This window comes from Rousettus aegyptiacus, unplaced genomic scaffold (genome assembly GCF_014176215.1).
Source record: "Rousettus aegyptiacus isolate mRouAeg1 unplaced genomic scaffold, mRouAeg1.p scaffold_m13_p_13, whole genome shotgun sequence".
Lineage (NCBI taxonomy): Eukaryota > Metazoa > Chordata > Mammalia > Chiroptera > Pteropodidae > Rousettus > Rousettus aegyptiacus.
The window spans coordinates 75,594,437-75,612,988 of NW_023416288.1; the positions used below are offsets into that span (position 1 = coordinate 75,594,437).

At 31.6% G+C, this 18,552-nt stretch overlaps 1 protein-coding gene and 1 long non-coding RNA gene across 4 annotated transcripts in view; one reads left to right on the forward strand and one right to left on the reverse strand.

Annotated features, from left to right (window-relative positions):
* The window catches only part of LOC107507068, a 28,397-nt gene extending 19,315 nt beyond the window's left edge, over window positions 1-9,082 (forward strand). Inside the window, exon 3 of the long non-coding RNA XR_001596067.2 lies at window positions 7,993-9,082. This is a non-coding gene — a long non-coding RNA (uncharacterized LOC107507068). The remainder of the gene's footprint in view (window positions 1-7,992) is intronic.
* The window catches only part of PNPLA8 (patatin like phospholipase domain containing 8), a 43,540-nt gene that overhangs the window by 9,392 nt on the left and 15,596 nt on the right, over window positions 1-18,552 (reverse strand). For 2 of the 3 annotated variants that reach the window (XM_016138057.2, XM_016138055.2), the window contains exons 4-8: window positions 17,432-17,583; window positions 13,543-13,637; window positions 10,808-10,979; window positions 6,513-6,570; window positions 4,237-4,431 (exon numbers count right to left, since the gene is read on the reverse strand). In XM_016138057.2, coding sequence (XP_015993543.2) covers window positions 4,237-4,431; window positions 6,513-6,570; window positions 10,808-10,979; window positions 13,543-13,637; window positions 17,432-17,583 — 672 coding nt within the window. The remainder of the gene's footprint in view (window positions 1-4,236; window positions 4,432-6,512; window positions 6,571-10,807; window positions 10,980-13,542; window positions 13,638-17,431; window positions 17,584-18,552) is intronic. The other variant, XM_016138056.2, reaches the window with a different exon arrangement.

The following is an 18,552-nucleotide window of genomic DNA, read 5'->3' on the forward strand; positions in this document are numbered from 1 at the left end:
CACCTCTTAAGCTCTATTCATAGTTAGCCTACTCTTGTCAGATGCCTCTTCTATCAGTATTAACTCATTAGGCAAATATTATATCTATGGTATTTCCTGTGGTATTTCTATTCACTTAAGTAATCACATTCACATTTATTTTCATATTGTGTACTTGGTATTTGCCAGGCACGTTGCTAGGTACTGAGGTAAAATAGACTTGAAAACGAATTGATTAAACAATTTGCTACTTATTTCTTAGAGGTACACAGAGGATTGTGTTTTAACTACAGTACATGTGCATATACTTAACAGCCAAATTTTAGGTACTTTTAATTATTTTTATTGTTTAATCACATTTCAAATCATAAATCAGAGCACCTATCAGAAAAATAATGACTGGACAATGTGAATGTCCTCTATCTCATCTTAGCATCTTTTTTAAAATAAAGATTGTTTACTATGGTAAAATAAACATAACAAAATATAACAAAATTAATCTTTTAAACCATTTTTAAGGTTATATTTCAGTGACATTCAGAATGTTTTACAGCCATCACCACTATTTCCAGTCAGAAACTCTGTAACCATTACAGTCACGCCCCTTTTTCCCCTCCCTGATTTCCATCCTAATCAACTATTCATTCTTTATAGATCAACTCAGATGAAAATGTCTTTGTAAAGCCAATTCTGACAGAATAAATCACATCTTCTATAGTACTTCTTAACCCCGTACATATTTTTAAATTTTTTAAAAATAATATTTATTTTTCAATTATGGTTGGCATACATTATATTAGTTTTAAGGTGTACAACATAGTATTTACATATCTATGTATCTCATGAAGTGATCATCCTAATAAATCCAGTACTTATTTGACACCATAAATAATTTACTACATTCCTTATGCTCTATCTCTATGACTATTTCGTAACTATCATTTTGTACTTCTTAATCCCTTTCCCCTTTTTCACCTACTCCTCCAACTCCCTTCCCATCTGGTAATCCTCAGAATGTTCTTTGTGAGTTTCTTCCTGTTTTTGTTGTTGTTGTTGTTTATTTTGTTTAGATTCCATATGTACATTAAATCATATGGCATTTATCTTTCTCTGACTTACTCGACCCAGCCAATACCCTCTTGGTCCATCATGAAATAAATTTTTCCATCCCTTTACTTTTACTGTGTGTATCTTTTAATCTGAAGTGAGTCTCTTTTAGGCAGCATATGTAAGGGTCTTATTTCCTTATCCACTCAGCTACCCTATCTTTTGACAGGAGCATTTTTAATTTCTTTTCATTTGAAGTATTTGATAAATATGTAGTTATAGCCACTCTACTCATACATTTTTAATATATTTTTTCTTCTTAACGAAGTTCCTCTAACAATTTCCTATAATACTAGCTTGGTAGTGATGAACTTTAGCTTTTTCATGTCTGGGAAGCTCTTTATCGATCAAATGAAAGCTTTGCCAGGTGATCTTGGTTGTAGGACTTGGCTTTCCATCACTTTGAAAATTTTGTACCAAGCCCTTCTGGCCTGCAAAGTTTCTGTTGAGAAACTTACTAACAGTCTTATGGGAGTGCCCCTGTAGGTAACTAACTGCTTTCCTCTTGCTGCTTTTAAGAAACTTTGTCTTTAACCTTTGACATTTTAATTATGATGTGTGTTGGTGTGGGCCTCTTTGGGTTCATCTTGTTTGAGTCTGTGTTTCCTGGGCTTGTATCTCTATTTCCTTCACCATTATTAAGGACGTTTTCAGTCATTATTTCTTGAAATAGGTTTTTAATTTCTTACTCTCTCTCTTCTTCTGGCATCCCTATAATGTGAATTTGTTGCCCTTGATGTTGTCCCAGAGGCCACTTAAACTATCCTCAATTTTTTTTGGATTCCTTTTTCTTGTTGCTGTTCTGATAGGGTGTCCTCTATTACTCTATCCTCTAAATCACTGATTAGATCCTCCACTTCATCTAATCTGTTGATTTCCTTTAATATACTCTTCATCTCAGATATTGTACTTTTCATTTCTGACTGGTCTCCTTTTATGTTTTCCACCTCCATTTTTATGTTTTCTCTTTGTTAAAGTTTTGAGTTCATCTACTCTTCCCCTAAGTTCATTGAGCATCCTTATAACCAGTGTTTTAAACTCTGCATTTGTTAGATTGCTTCTCTATTTTGTTTAGTTTTTTTCTGAAGCTTTGTTCTGTTCTTTTATTTGGGGCATGTTTCTTTGTTCCCCCATTTTGGCTGCCTATCTGTGTTTGTTTCTCTGTATTAAATAGGGCTCCTAAATCTCCCGGGCTTAGTAGAATGGTGTTACATAGTGTCTTGTGGGGCCCAGTGGCACTGTCTACCCTGGTCACCTGAATGAGGTGCTCAAGGTTTGCCCTCCTAATGTAGTTGAGCTTTAGTTGCTGTTTGCACTTCTATAGGAGGGACTGACCCTTGGGCTGACTGGTTGTGAAGATTGGCTGGTAAAGGGCTGACCCTATTGATCAGGATTCACTTTGGCAGGGTTCTGGTGCCACAGGACTGAATTTAACTTTACAACTACTTCTTAGATAAAGAATAAAAAGCAAATGAGATAACTTCTTTTGAGGTTTGGGAATATATGGTCCTGAAATGCAATATTTTATCATTTGAGACTTTCACTAATATTTGGTGTAAATGCAATTTTGCAGCATGATAACTTTCTTAAAGTAATGTTATAAAACTTAACTATTATATTTTGAATAGACTGTTACTTTTCCATATATGTCATGGTGGGAATACTATAAGAATGTGGAGAAATAATTCTTAGAAACAGCAAGCAACATAATAAAATAAAAATTTTATTTTGACCAATAAGGACTGACATCAGTGTTAGAAAGAAACTCTACAACTAGTACTTTCTGTCCTGAGGGGGTGGAAGAAAGAAAGGTGAGAAAGGGAAGTGCCTTACATAATTCAACAATGACTGATTTGACAAAGAAATAGTCTAAATTGACTCCAAAGAGGAAAGGAATCCTATTTTAATCTAATTACAAAAATTATGATATTACTTCTAGAGAGATAGAAAGATCACGGGAGAGCTGACCATAGTATTTAAAAATATATTTAAGCTACGATATAAATACATAGGAAAAATAAAATTGATAAAAATTATAACACTGACACATGTAAATTAAAATTATATAGTATATAGTTTATACAAAAGATCCATGTGTGAGCCTTTGAATAACACCTGAAAATCACTGTCAAATTATTTTCTTCTTCAACATGAATACCAAATAAATAAAGACAGCACACATACTTCAGTGACCAGGGAGGAAAGTTAAGGCTACTGACTCCATCAAATTAGACTTATTTTAAGTGGAATATTATATAAAGAATTAAGCTTTTTTATATATATATATATATATATACACACACACACACACACACACACACACACACACACACACACATATATATATATATAAAGTATCAGCTCAAAAGCATTATTGACTTTTTTTTTACCACTTAGTGTAAGTTAAGATTTCCATAAATAATGGGAAAAACTTGACAGAAAAGATTAATAATAATAGTCTATATAAAGAAAAAGGATAAATTACCAGAAATAATATTCAATTTTATATATCATTTAGCAATAACTGTTAAGACAGTATAATTATAGATAGCATTCTAACTCTATCACTTAACAGCTATAACTCTAGCCCAGTTACTTAACGTTTCTTAAGATTCTAACTGTTCATTCGTAAAGTGGAAATAACTCTATCTACCTCATAAGCGGTGATGATTAAATGAGTTAATGCATGATGCATGAAAAGGACTACATACATAAGTGACACACTGCTAACTTAGTAAATGTTTACTATTATCTTATTATATCCTCTGCTTCAAAATATGATCACCAACTAACTGTCAAGCAGATTGTGTTCTGCATTTTCAGAGACTGTTTCATTTTTAATTTTTATCACATTTGGAAAGCCATCAAACACATTGTTTCATTTTTCCATCAATAAAATTATCATAATTGGCTATGAATCATATTATATCAAATACAAAAAAAAAAAAATCTTTCCTAAAATATACTCTCCAGCCAGAATGCATAGTAATTTAAGAAAAACAAACAAAAAATATCTTGTATTGTACATCTTCTGCCACATGGAGACATGAAGAAGAGTGTGGCTGATCCCTTTGTAAGTTCAGCGACATTTAATAAGTGCTAATTCTTTATAATCACATAAAATTTTAAAAGATAGGGTAGTCAGCTTACCTGATGAAGATCATTCCCCAGTGCATACTCTGCAAAGTAGCCTGGAGCAGCAGATGAGGCCCTAATGGCTTGCCACATTTTGTACTGACAGCCTCCCAAATAGTGAGAGTTGACTCCAGGAAAATGACCATAATTTCTGAACACAAAAGCTTTTGGTGTTATCCCTCTGTTTACTACGGTACTTACTGCAGCTACCTAGTGAATTAAAAAGTAAACAATACCCACTGTAAGCAGCAGTATTTGAGATTTGTAAAAGTTAAGTATTATTTAGTACTATGAATAAACAACCTACAACACTACGCATTAAGATGAATGTATAACATAACTAATGTTAAGCCAAGGAAACCCAATCTTTTTAAAGATCTTTTTTTATGGTGAAATAGATACAAAGATTGAGATAATTCTGAGAAATGTACTGACGAGAATAATAAAGGATATTTTTGACTACATGATTTTATAGGTATTTGAAAAGATGTTCAAGAGGGCATAAATTTGCAGACCTTTATATAGTAATTGATATAGCAATAGTAGCAATGAATAAAAACTACTTAAAAATACTACTTTCCTAATGTAAATTACCAATTAGTCTTTGTTGCTATGTTCTTTGAAAGCATTATGACTTCAATAACAAACTCTTAAGACTACAGAAACTCTCAAGGCTTTCTAATCATAGTTAATAACTGGCAGCTGGGAAATTTAATTTTACTAAAAAAAAACTAATGTTGATCACCCTGGGTGACAGATTTTGTCCATGTCAGTTGGATTTATGTAAAATGTGCTGTATTTATTAATGATTTGAAATATAAACTTAAGAAGCTAAAAGGTTAATGATGAGACCAAAGTTGTTAGGGTCCCTTGCCAAGCCCATCCAGGGGCCTGTTTGCTTTGCTATTTTATAATCAAAAACCATCTCCCACGTTCCTATGACTGATGCCAGTGTGTATAGGAGCTGGCCATAGGCAATAATCCAGAGGGTCTTTCTATTACTTGGTACATAGGCTGAATTAAGAAACATATGGGTAGAGGTTCCATTTATTATGAGCGAATTATTTTCTGAGGCAGCTAAAGCTCTCTCACATTCACTGTATTATTTAAAGTTGGCAACTCCCATAGTTTAAAAACAAACAAGAAACCCTGATAAAGGAGAACAAACAAGAAGTGCAGAGTGCATTCCAGGGTCCTCTCCAAAAGAGCTGTGTATCTCAGTATCACAGCCTCTAAAACTCTGCTTACTTTGATCCACCTACCACTCCAGACTCATTTCACATGATGCCTTTGGAACCTTATGCTTTAGTTTTCAAGAACTCTTCCAGTTCCTGCATTTCTCCAGAACTCCTCCTACACAGGTCATTCCCTTTGCCAGGAAAATTCACGCTGTCTCAAACCTCATCTCCTTAGAATAGCCTTCCTTCATGTCCCTGTTAATATATGCGTTCAGAGGACTGTTTTCGTGCTCCACAGCAGTTATTTCAGGGAAACTATATTTCATTTGTGTAATTATTTGATTAATGCCTATTTTTCCCTACTGGACTATAAATTCCATGCCTGCATTTACTCACTAATGTATCCAAAGTGCCTAGCATAGTGCTGGCACATTGGACACATAATTAATATCTAAACAATGAATGAAAATATGATTAAGATAGTGAAAGAGCAATACAGGGAGCTGTATTTGATTTTTAATGCATATTATCCAAGAACAAATAGAAGCTACATCTATTCATTTTTGCATCTATGGTGTAAAAATCCTACTCCTCAATCAAATAACAAGTATTATCAAAGAACATATAATTGAAGCAATACTCAGATTATGTGTCAAACAAAATAAAAAAGGGAAGCCACAGTGACACGTATCCTAGTAACATCTTTAAAATTGGGATTCCATTTGTGTGTGTGTGTGTGTGTGTGTGTGTGTGTCTGTGTGTGTGTGTGTAGGCATATAATATTTCTTTAAAAAAAACCTAGGGGAGGAAATGCCATAATTTTCCTTAAATTACAAGATTTGATTAACCCTTATAATAAAATAATTCTTCCTTATCTTTAGTTCCAGTCTTTCATGTTCTTAAACTTTTATTGTACTTTTACTGGATGTAGAAAAAGTCTAATGATCACATCCTATATTTTCGCAGGATGACCCAATAAATAAGGAATCAATATAATCTATTAAAAGAGATTCCTAAGAAATTTATCCTTTAATAAAGGGCCTTTCAGAATAAGTGCTTTCACTTGACCTTAAATTTCAACTAGGTGTTATATTTAAGAGACTCCATACTTACCTTAGGACATGTAGGGTTTCTCGCTGTTTCAATCATTAGTGAAGATCCCATTTTATCCCTTTATTAAAAGCAAAAAAATAAATCATATCAAAATAATTTTATCTCCTAACATCAGAAAACATAACACTATGCAATTAGTTTGCCCATGGCTTTATTAAAGACTATGAGGGTCAAAAGAGAGGGATAAGAATCTATCCTCTAGGAAGCTTCCAGTCCACTGAGTGTACATGAAAAAAATATACAGTTATCTATTAATCTCTGATTCAAACTGCAAGTATCTACAGTTCTGACGGAGGACAAGTAATACAGTCTGAGTATCTGGGAAAGATGTATAAAGGTGTAACTTGAGAAGGACACCAAAAGATGGCAAGACAACATATTGAAAGCCAGGACATGTACAGGGGAAAGGCGCAGAGGCAGAATAAATCTGTTGTTTTTCAGGATCTTCCTGACAGGATAAAAGAGCTGTGTTAAGACTACAGAAGTAAGGCTAGGCTAGTTACAGAGTAATCTAAAAACTGGATCAGGAGATTTATACTTTAGACTTGTTTTAGCAATACAAAGCCAATGTCATTTCCTAAATGTTTTTTAAATCATCTGAGCTGGCACTTGAATTACTGTATCATTATAGAATTGTCCTTGAGCAACGATTTTTTCAATTCCATTATAAGGAAATTTTATTTCAATGTGGATTTTTCTCCAGATTTAAAAATTATGTTTTCTCCCTGTATCAAATATAAAGACTATTTTTTTCTTTTCTTTTTTTTTTTTTTTTTACCAACCTGCCTCAGTAAGCAAAAACATTTTCCTAATGACATTTTTTTCAAACAATGCTCATGTTTCTCAACTAGAATGTTAGTAAATTCACATAAGGTTAATATTTACAAATTAGATAGCGATCCTACCCTTTACAATCTCTACAAAATATCAGGGCAAAAATGCTCTCTAGAACATATAAGATCTTTGTCTTTCTCAACCTTATCTATATGTTTCTTCTGCATAAAAATCAATGCAATTTTACTCTTCTATGGGTCTTTCATTTTATCTTTTCATAAAGGACAGTAATCCTGGGCACATGCTGCTTTTACATTTTAAGCAAAGTTCATATTTACTTTTTATTTAAACCTTCATTTTATGAACAGAGCCAAAATGCTATAGAGAATTAAGTTATGAATATAAATTCAAAGAGAAAGCAGAAACAGTAATTGCTTATTTCAGAGAAATGTCAAATTATGAAAAAATTCTCTACATTCTTAGATTCTACTGATGCTACAATTAAAAACAGTGTCTCTAAAATAATATAAAATCAACATCACAGAAAAAGAAACCAAAAAAATGCTCTCAATAAATAACAGAAGAAAAAAATGCAACAAGACAAAAAAGGCCAGAGAGTAGTTGTGGTAGATTATAACAATAATGGTGCTCAATGAATCCCACTTTCTGATATCCATATCCTCATATATCGTCCCTTCCTACACAGATGCCGAGTTTGAATGACTTTAGTCAATGGGACATCAGCAAACATGCCGTAAACTGAGGCTTGATAAGTTCTTATGGACTGGGACGTGCCCTCTTGGAACTCTGAGACTGCCATGATGGGATGAAGTCCAGGAAAAGAGTGACCATGTGAAAAGAGAGACCAGCTGTCCTAGCCATCTCAGCTGAGCTGCCAGCTGCCAGCAGCCCTGTGAGTGAGTTTCGACAAGAACAGAAGAAACACCCAGCCAACCACAGAATCCTAAGACTAAATTATTTTTTTAAACCACTCGGTTCAGTTCTGGAGTGTTTTTGTTTTTGTTTTTGTTTTTTTTTGCAGCAAAGGCTGAGTGAAAATAAAAACAATTGATAACTATTAGAAAGTTTATCAATAATATGATTAGAAATGAAGAAGCCTTTCAAGGAGTGTCAGTGAAACAGCAACATGCAAATACGTGAAGATACTCTAATGAATAACAAAAGGAAAATAACATTTCATAGTAGATAGACTGATTTTACAGTAAATTTTCACATCTTCATTAAAAAGTCTTAATCAGTACTATTTTAAGAGAACTGATGCAAATTATATTTTAATAGACAGAAAAGAAAACCCCAAAACAAGCAACATACATTAATGAATGGTAAGACTGATCAATTGGAAAGATATTATTCCACAAAATGACTGCTACGTTTAAATCGAAATATTAGTGGGATTTTTTAAATGTAATAGGTAACCTAAGATTCACTTTGGAGATTAAATGAAAATAGTGCACAGATTCTTGAAAAAGAGGAGTAAGGAGAAAAGATTTCCTATATCACTATAACGACTTTATGCAAAAAATTTGGACAAAAATTTTAAAAATCAGTAGAAAAAACAAAGACTTGGATATAGACTCAAAGTAGGTAAAAATTTAAATATGATAAAGATGGTATTTCAAATCAGTAGGATTAAGAAAAAAGTACTTGGTAGAAGGTACACAGGGACATTTGAATTAATATTGGAGTAAAAAATAAAGTTTGATCCCCTTAGGATATACATAGATTTCAGATGACTTAAAAATTTTAAATAAACCTTAGGACTAGAAAATAATATAAAAATGTACCTAATTTCAAAGTAGAAAAGACTTTCTAAATATGAAAGCCAAATTAAAAATTATAAAAAAAGATTTGAGTAAAGATTTTAAACTCCTCTACATTAAAAAAATAATTAAAAAGCACATTTTCAACATATAATAAATAGTTAATATTTTTACAATATAGTGAGGAATACCCTGATAGGAAACAGGAAAAAATATTATGCCCCTGACATTCACACATAAAAAGAGAATATAATTAAAACATAACAAATGTTCAATCGCATCAATAATCAAAGTAATGTAAATTGGAAATCTCTCAAACTGACATATATGGTGTTCATATATATTTCATAAAATAGAAATACAAATTGATGCTCGTGGGTAAGTAAATTGAGATAACTGTGTTGAAGAACAATTCATATATAATGTACATATATATGTATGTGTATATATACACACACAAACATGTATGTATATACATATATCTACCTCATGATTTTTAAAACATGTACACTTTCTGACCCAAAATTTCACCCTAGAAATTAACTAAAAGATATAATCAGAGATTTAAGTAGAGATGTAGGATGTCAATTTAAACTTTATTTTGAACTGTAAAAAGATCTAAAGTATCCAACTTTTCCAGTAGGGAATTTGTTAAATAAAATATAGTACATCCATAAAACAGGATAGTGAACAACCATTAAAACACCCTCAAAAAATATTTAATGAAATAGGAAATCATTCATGATAAAATGCTAAATGAAAAATGCAGGATACAAAACTACATGTGATTATCCCAATTCTGTGAAGGGGATAAATACATATGCACACTCATAACTCACCCCACACTTACACTTATTTACCTATAAGAAATTCTAGAGAAAATCACCATGTTAACAGTGCTTTTGTTCTTAGTGTGATTATAAGTTATTTTCATTGTTTTCTTTATATGTTCTCTTTTTCATATAATGATATAAAAATATGATTATAAAAAGACATCAACATTAATTCAATAATTATGTTTCTTGTAAACTGACCTACTGATATATTCTGAAATGTGGGGGAAAATGTAAACTTTCCAACCACAGCATTATTCATAATCACAAAAAAAAAACAGGAATAACATAAATGTCCTAAATGTAAATGGTAAGAAAATACGGTGCCATCATACTGTGGAATGTAGTGTAGTCTTTAAAAATTTCTCAAGATATTAATATAGTTTAAAAAAATGGAAAGGATACAAAATTACGAGTACAATATCCTTTCTGCTATATAAAAAGTATATGAAAATATATTCTAGAAAAAAACTAGAAAGAAATATATTGCGAGGTTTACAGCTCTAATAATGTTACAAATGATTTTAAGTTTTTACTTTATGCTTCTATTTTTTGGAAAGTGAGTATAATAGTATTTTGAAAAAAATGTTTAAAAATTAATGTTTTGAAAGAATATCTGTTAATGCCTAAGGAAGACTGATATGTTAAGTAAAAACAATGGGATGTAAACATGGTCCATGTATAATATGGTCACGATTTTTAAAAAGGCAAATGCAACCTTCACCCATATGAGCCCAAGAGAATAGTGACTAGAATATGATTCACCAAAATATTAACAGTAGTTATCTCTAATTAGTAAAATCAAAATTTAATATTCTTCTTTATATTTTTTGGCATTTTTAAAATTTATATGAACATATTACCTATATAATCAAAATATTTTTTTACAAGAATAATTATAACTTACTTAAGAATATTTTCCCATGTTTGACTGTCATAAAAGGCATGGCTCCAACTCATTTTGACTGTTCCAACAATGACATTTTGTGAAAACACATCTGCTCCTAATTTTCGATAAAGTTCCTCACATTCATCCAGGGACATATGAAACAATCCCAACATGAACGCCAATATAGCGCCTGAAAGAAAGATACCTTAGTTTTTGTCAGTGTTGTCATTACAGTATCTATAAAATCTCCTGAGCCATTAACCCGTATAAAATTCTAGTTTTGATTCTTTCTAAGTGTGTTACCTGGGACAAACTACTTAACCTCTCAGAGCCCAAAGGTAATTATAACAAATAAAATGTATATGGTTCTTATATTGGATTAACACATGTAAAGGGCTTTTTACTAGGCCTCAAAAAAGATAAGTAAATGCTAACTGATGATAATAGTTTAAAAATTTATGAAAATGTGCCATTTTACATTAAATTAAATAACATATAATTAGGATATTGTGGTAGATAATGTCCTTCCTAACCTTAAATAATTTCTTAGTTTTAGTCACAGTATATTTGACAACTTACCAATTCATTAAAATAATTACTCCTTCAGGATGGTCCTGGGAACCAATATAATTAAAGAAATTAGGTCTCTGGGATGTCCTTTTAAATAGCCGATTTCATATCCTAGCTGCATTTAATAGGACACATAGCCACTTAGTGAATCTAATTGACCTAAACTTGAACTAACAACAAAAAGTGGAGAAGACAGCTTCAGAGAATTAGGGAAAGCGGGTAGGAGGCAAAGACTTGTAGAGCATCACTGCTTATACTTTGAGATTGTAAGGAAAAAACAGAAAATCACTATCATAATATATTTCAATTTCTTTATTTTATTATGCTTGACCTTATTCTAGTAAAAGATAAGACAGCTTATATTTTAAAATACATTGTATGGCATAACTATATAATAAAAATTATTAGTTTCCAGTTTGAGGAAAATTTGTAATTAACACAAGGAAATTACTTGTCAAAAAATTAAGGTCTTTTCCCTTTTAAGTAGAGCTACTATAAAAATGAGTAGATATTAAAAAATGAAATTTTACTGAACTGGTAAGGACACTACCTTTAAATTAAATATATGGTTATTAACTTCATAGACATTATAAGTGAGACAAAATTTCTACATTAGAATAGAAAACAAAAAAAAAAAATTATAAGCACTGTTATTACAAATTAAGGTTAACATAACTAGAAGATACAATGGAAGATATATTGTGATAAATACAGAAATGTACATATTATATAAACATACATATTATACTCCATTGATGAATCTCTGTGGTTTAAAATTTTATTGAGCACATACCCACTAACAATAGTGCCAAAGCAAGAAGTTAGCCTATAGATGTTTAAATGTTTGAATTGCTAGGCCTATCCTAAAATGGTCAGGATAATAGCTCCAAAAAATACCAAAGAACACTAGCCCTAGGAAATGTCTCTTTAAGAAAGGTTTCCATAGTTAAATCACTTTGGGATATACATATATATTATTACTATATTCTGAGAGTCAATGCACTTTTTCCTTTTTTTTTCCCCACAGTGCATTTTTAACATACTAAACAATCTCAGAAGTCCCTCTGCAAAGAAACCTGTTTAAATTCCTTCAACCCAATATTTTCCAACTGTGCTAACATCTTGAGGAACTGATGTTCAGTGGAACATCATAGGAACCACTGATTCCTCACGCTTTTGAATTATCCCTGAAATAGTAATCATTTAATTTTCATAATTAAGCATCAACTGATAAATTCTTTGGGGATATTTGTCATACTTGACACAGATAATGTAGATAAAACATTTGCTTTCGTTGCCAGTAGTCTTTAGAGCTACTATTACAATTCAAAAAATGAGAAAAAGAAATAGAAATAAAAATCCATGAAGATAAACTAATACAAAGTGAGAAATTATCAGGTCAAACAGTACAATACACAGCAAGGATCTATAGTCTTAAGAGTCCTTGAGTGTTACCTGGGAAGTAAGCAATAGCTATGGGTATCCTGAGAGACTTAATGGAGGTGGAGGGAATAGATGTGTGTAAGAGCTGGTATAAGGAAATAAAAAAAATAAACAGAAAACAAAACAAGAATTCGCCTCATGGTGAGACAGTCAAACTAAGAAATTATTCAGTCACAATCATATTTTTCTATACTACCAACTTCTATACAAACACAAAACTATAATTTTAAATGTATAACTAGCAATATTAAAAATAGCCTTTAAAACACACAGATTCTCGTATTTATCAATTTAAATGCTGGCTTCGAACGACCAATTTTTTTTTTTTTAAATGACAGAAGCAGCAATTTCCTCACAGAGAGCCATCGCTTACAAAAAGTAAACTCTTATCCATCTTTAATATTCTATTGGTTCAAGTACAATCTGAATACCTGCCTTCCTTCCATTTCATCACTTTCCTTAAGGTGACTATACCATAAAGCAATAATTCATAATTTGTACTCGTCACTGTGGCTTATTTAAAACCTATTAGAAAAACACATTAAAACTTTTTCTGAATGTTAACTTACTCCCAATAAATATTTTTAAAAGTTCATTAAGCAAACCAAAGGATTATTCATCAAAATATGAAATTAATATCCATCATTTCAGAGAATGACCAAGATCTTGAACATAAGTGCTTAATTTTCTTTTTCTTAATGTACTGCTGGGATGTATCACTTCTACATAATAATGATTACCTGTGCTTACACCACAAATGTAATCAAAGAGTTGATGAACTGGCTTCTGAGTAAGTTCAACTAATTTTCGTAGTGTCTGAAGAGTAACCAAACCCCTACAGAAAAGATAAAGGCAAAATGAGAATTTCTCTTTCAGGAAGTTACTGAATAAAGCAATCCTAAAAACTGCTTTTCTAGCTTATAGTCTAACATAAAAACTAATACTATAAATTAGCATCAGTACAAGTTGCTCAAGTTTTTAAGATCACTATTGAAAATCTAATATCTAAATAATGATATAAAACCTGTGCTACAGCAGCACATTTTAAAATTTATACTAATATCTTTTAACACTACAAAGATATGCCAATGTAAGATATATCTTTTAAACACCCCAATTGTGGAAAATACTAAAGCCTCCACTCACCAGTTTGGGGATGCCATATACTGGTTTCTTCTCTTACCAATATAGTTGGTTACCTATATTTCTCTATGTTTTTGTTTAACATATTTCACTAGTCATATTTTTAAGCTTTCATTTGTTCATTTAAAAAAAATTTCAACAATGTTAGAACAATGGTTTATATTAAGAATGTATAAATTTGTGCTGCTGACTTCGTTCATTTCTGGATCCCTGCCAAAGGCCACAAATAGTTTCATGATAAATGTGAAGATGAAATAGTCTAGGAGGTGTAGGCCAATTTGGGTGTGTGTAATATGTGGAGAATTCTTTTTCTTTTTTAATGTTTAAATTTATTTTTCAGTTACAGTTGACATACAATATTATATTAGCTTCAGGTGTACAACATAGTGTTTAGACATTTATATACCTTACGAAATGATTACCACTGTAATTCTAGTACATGTCTGACATCACATAGTTATTACAACATTACTGGCTATATTCCCTACACTGTACTTTACATCCCCATGACTATTTTTATAATTAGCAATTTGTACTTCTTAATTCTATCCCTTTTTCACCCACCCACCAAACCTCCCTCCCATCTGGCAACCATCAATTCGTTCTCTGTATCTATGAGTTTGTTTCTGTTTTGTTTGTTCATTTATTTTATTTTTTAGATTCCGCATATAAGTAAAATAAAGGTATTTATATTTCCTGGTTTGACTTATATCACTTAGCATACATAATACCTTCTAGGACCCAGACAAGTCTTAACACTGGGAGAAAAATACAGAAACAATGAAACATCCCAATCTCAACATAAGGTATGGGGCAGAGAAGTCCAGGAACACAACAGTAGTCAGACACAACAAAATAAAAGTTAAAGAGTCCCAAACTGTGCTTTGATACTGCTAATAGGAAGTCATCAGAAAATATTGTACAATTGAAGTAAAAATCCAAAGATGCTGATTTTTTTTTTTTCAATTGCAAGAAGTAATGTGGATTTGAAGAGTGGTAAGAGAACATAAGATGGCTTACAATAGAGCTACATTATGAATTCAAGGTGAGACATGAAGAATTAAAGATAATGTTGGATAAAATATATTTAACAATGAGACCTCCATTATTTATAAAAAAATAAAATATGCACATATATATTCACACAGAAAAAAATATGAAGAAATGAAAAAATTAAAAATAATCTTAGAATTGTGAGCTATAATTTGTTTTGCTTTATATATATGTGTGTGTGTGTGTGTGTGTGTGTGTGTATATATATTTTTTTTCTCTCCCGTTTTACTTGTATAATGAAGAAGAAAACTAAAAATGCTATAATTTAACTCAGGATAAATTTAAAAGCAAATATATTTGCCAGGTTGATTCCATTTGTCTAATAGTGTATCAGGCTTTCTTAAACAAAAGAAATAAAAGATTTGGATTTTTTCTCTCACAAGCCCTCAAGTCTTTTTTTAATACAAATTTCCCATTCTGGCAGCTTTCTTATATTCCCCTAAACCAAGGTTTCTTAACAGCAGCACTACTGACCTTTTGGGCTGAATAAATCTTTGTTGTGCTGGGCCATCCATTGGGGCAGCATTGTAGATACTTAGCAATAATTGTCTTCTCACTAGATGCAAATGGCAGTCCCCTAGTTGTGACAACCAAATATGTCACTAGACATAAATGTCTTCTAGGGTGCAAGGTCATCTCAAGTGGAGAATCATGATCTAAATCGACCTACAATCTAACTCCCCTCTAGGTTTTCCAAAATATCTTCACTCCAATTTCCTCCCTGTATGACTATAGAAATTCCCAAACTAGAAAGGGAAACACCTGTTGGTTGCAAACCTCCTTTCATCATACCTCCCTCATTCTAAATAGACATTTCAATGCCTTTTAATGTTCTTCTTTCAGATCTCTACTCAAACGTTACTTCTTCAAAAAAGAAAAAAAAAAAAGTCAGACATGAACAGTCATTAAACAGCAGTTTCTCTTTATCCCTTTACTTTGCTTTTATTTCTTCACAGCACCCGTTACTACTCAATAACATATATATTTTTGTTTTTCTATTGTTTTTTTCTTTTCTCCTCTAGAATACTAGCACCACAAAGACTTGGATTTTGCCTGTTTTGTTTACTGAGTGACCCCAGGACCTAAATAGTGTTTAAAACATGGTAGGCACTCAATCAAAACTTGTTAGTTGACTCAATGAATGACATCATCCCTCCCAACTCTCCTGAGCTTAATGGCAGAGATGATTGGCTTCTTCCTGCTCCTCAGTGAAATTCCTTCTAACTTAACTGCCATTTTCCTTATTTCTCATCACTTGGAACCAATTCTATAAATTAGAATGATTCTGTCCAACTCATTACCACTTTATCACATGAATGATGTCTACCTTCTTGGATTATTTGACTTCCCTAAGATATATCCAAAAGATCTTTTAAGACTTCTCTCTCAATCAATTCTATCTTCTTCTGTCAACTGAGCACTTCTAATGGAAGTGTAAAACCTTTTATCTGACATGTTCAAAACAGAACTCTTTCTAAATACCAATCACCTTCTTCCCTATCCCTGCAATTCTATCCTAGCCATCCAAAGGGTTTACTCTTAAGAGTGACCTCAACCTATTTTTATTATATCCAGTCCCCCTTTATCTTCAGAAATTTTTGTGTACCATTTCTTCCCCCTGCTCCCCACTTACCACTATCCAAGGTTAATATTTTATTGTTCTCTGCCAAGATTATTAAATAGCCTTCTTCTCTCATCACTCACTCCTTCCTTTACACTGGTGTCAAAATTTAAAAGACTTGGTTCACATATGACTATAGAATTTAACCAAAAGATAAGGGTAGTACTTGAACATACAGAAGACCTGAGTGGCAAGGAAGGGTATACCAGAGAGTGAAGTCAAAGTTAGATAAATTTAGAGTGAAAGGTTCATAAAACTAAGCCAAAGAATCTAACCAACAAGTAGTGAGAAACTAGACAAACTAAGAATAAGAAGCATGGATGGACTGCCAGTAGTAAGAAAGGAGCTTCATGGTAAAATTCTCTCTCCTTTTAAACTAAGACTGCACTTAATATTTATTGTGTAGCACCAAATTGGCATCTGCACATAAAGATGTAGGAAGTCAAAAAGTTACTGATATAGATTCCTTTTATAACCATCACTTTGCAGATGGGTAAGATAAATATGATAAAAGAAAGCTAATGTTATAAAACATTGTCAAATTTTAAGATAATCTTGGTTGATAAACTGTCTTAAACTATCAAAAATGCCTGAAAAGACCAAACTAAAATGTAAAAACTATGTCAAATTAAAATAAAATTCAGATATATGTTAAAGAAGCTCTTAGTTTAATGTAGAAATAAATTAAGAAAAACTATTTCATGTTTTATTTTAAAATTTTGATTTTATAATAATTATACCAAACTAGTTTTAAAAAACTCCTACAGCTCAACAGGAGCTATAGTTTTTAAAAATTATTTTTCTAGCCTTGCCTTGTTCCTCCACCATCAATTGTGAGAATTCGGATTCCTCTTCCTTTCACTGGATCCACGTAGCCAATTAAAGCCAAAATTTCTCTAACTGCAGCTTGAAGAGTTTCATCCTTAATTTGTCTCAGTCGTAATAAATATGGAATAACTTTTTCCTGTATGGAGATAAAAGATATTTTGTTGCCTCTGTCAAATAAAAAGTTATTTTTATATGATTATTTTAAACCAACACACATAGATCATCACATGCAATCATGGTGCTAGTGTTTACTACTTCCTCGGTAACCTAAATGATACGTTAGTGCTTGACGTATTAATGTCAATTAATATCTAGAATATACTTGTCCTAATATCTAGGACAAAAATTAACCTCTATCCAATATTTCCTTTGAAAAGTGCAATGCTTAACAATTAGAAAAAATACAATTTGCTTAACACAAATTTAAAAACTAGTAATTATAACAATAAAAGGTCAACGCCACATTTTTTACAATATTTTGTCTAAAACCTAAGGAAGCTGAAACTGCTTCATAGTAATTATTAGAAATTAAACTTGGATGGGAGACCACCTAGGAAGACTAGGTGCTGTAGGAGTAAAAAATAAAAAAATAAGGGATCGTAAATTGACAAGATCCTAGCAATCTGTGAGGTCAACCAAGGGTCGCCTCACCTAAAAATAAATAAATAAATAAATAAATAAATAAATAAATGAAATTAAACTTACTAAAAGAAAAAACATCTTATATATACTGCACATAGGATACAAGGGTAGCTCATAGTGTAATATGAACCAATGTTAATAAATGAAACTAAGGTAGAAGGCAAAAGCTGACCATTAAATTATATAATTAGTTTAAACAAACCTGGGACTTCAAGATTCTAAGCATTCGACTTCATATTTATGATCAGAGGCAAGAGCTTAAATCCTAGGTTTCTATAATGAGTTTATCACTCAATAGGTTCTGTGCACAAAAGCATCTTATCCAGTCAGTAGCCCAGATTTAAGGTTAAAGGAAATAGCTGAGTGACAGCTATATCTGTGCTTGTAACCTACAGTAAATCAAATAACTTTTCAATGTATGACTCATTTTTTTATGATAAACCAAATTTGAAATACTACTGTT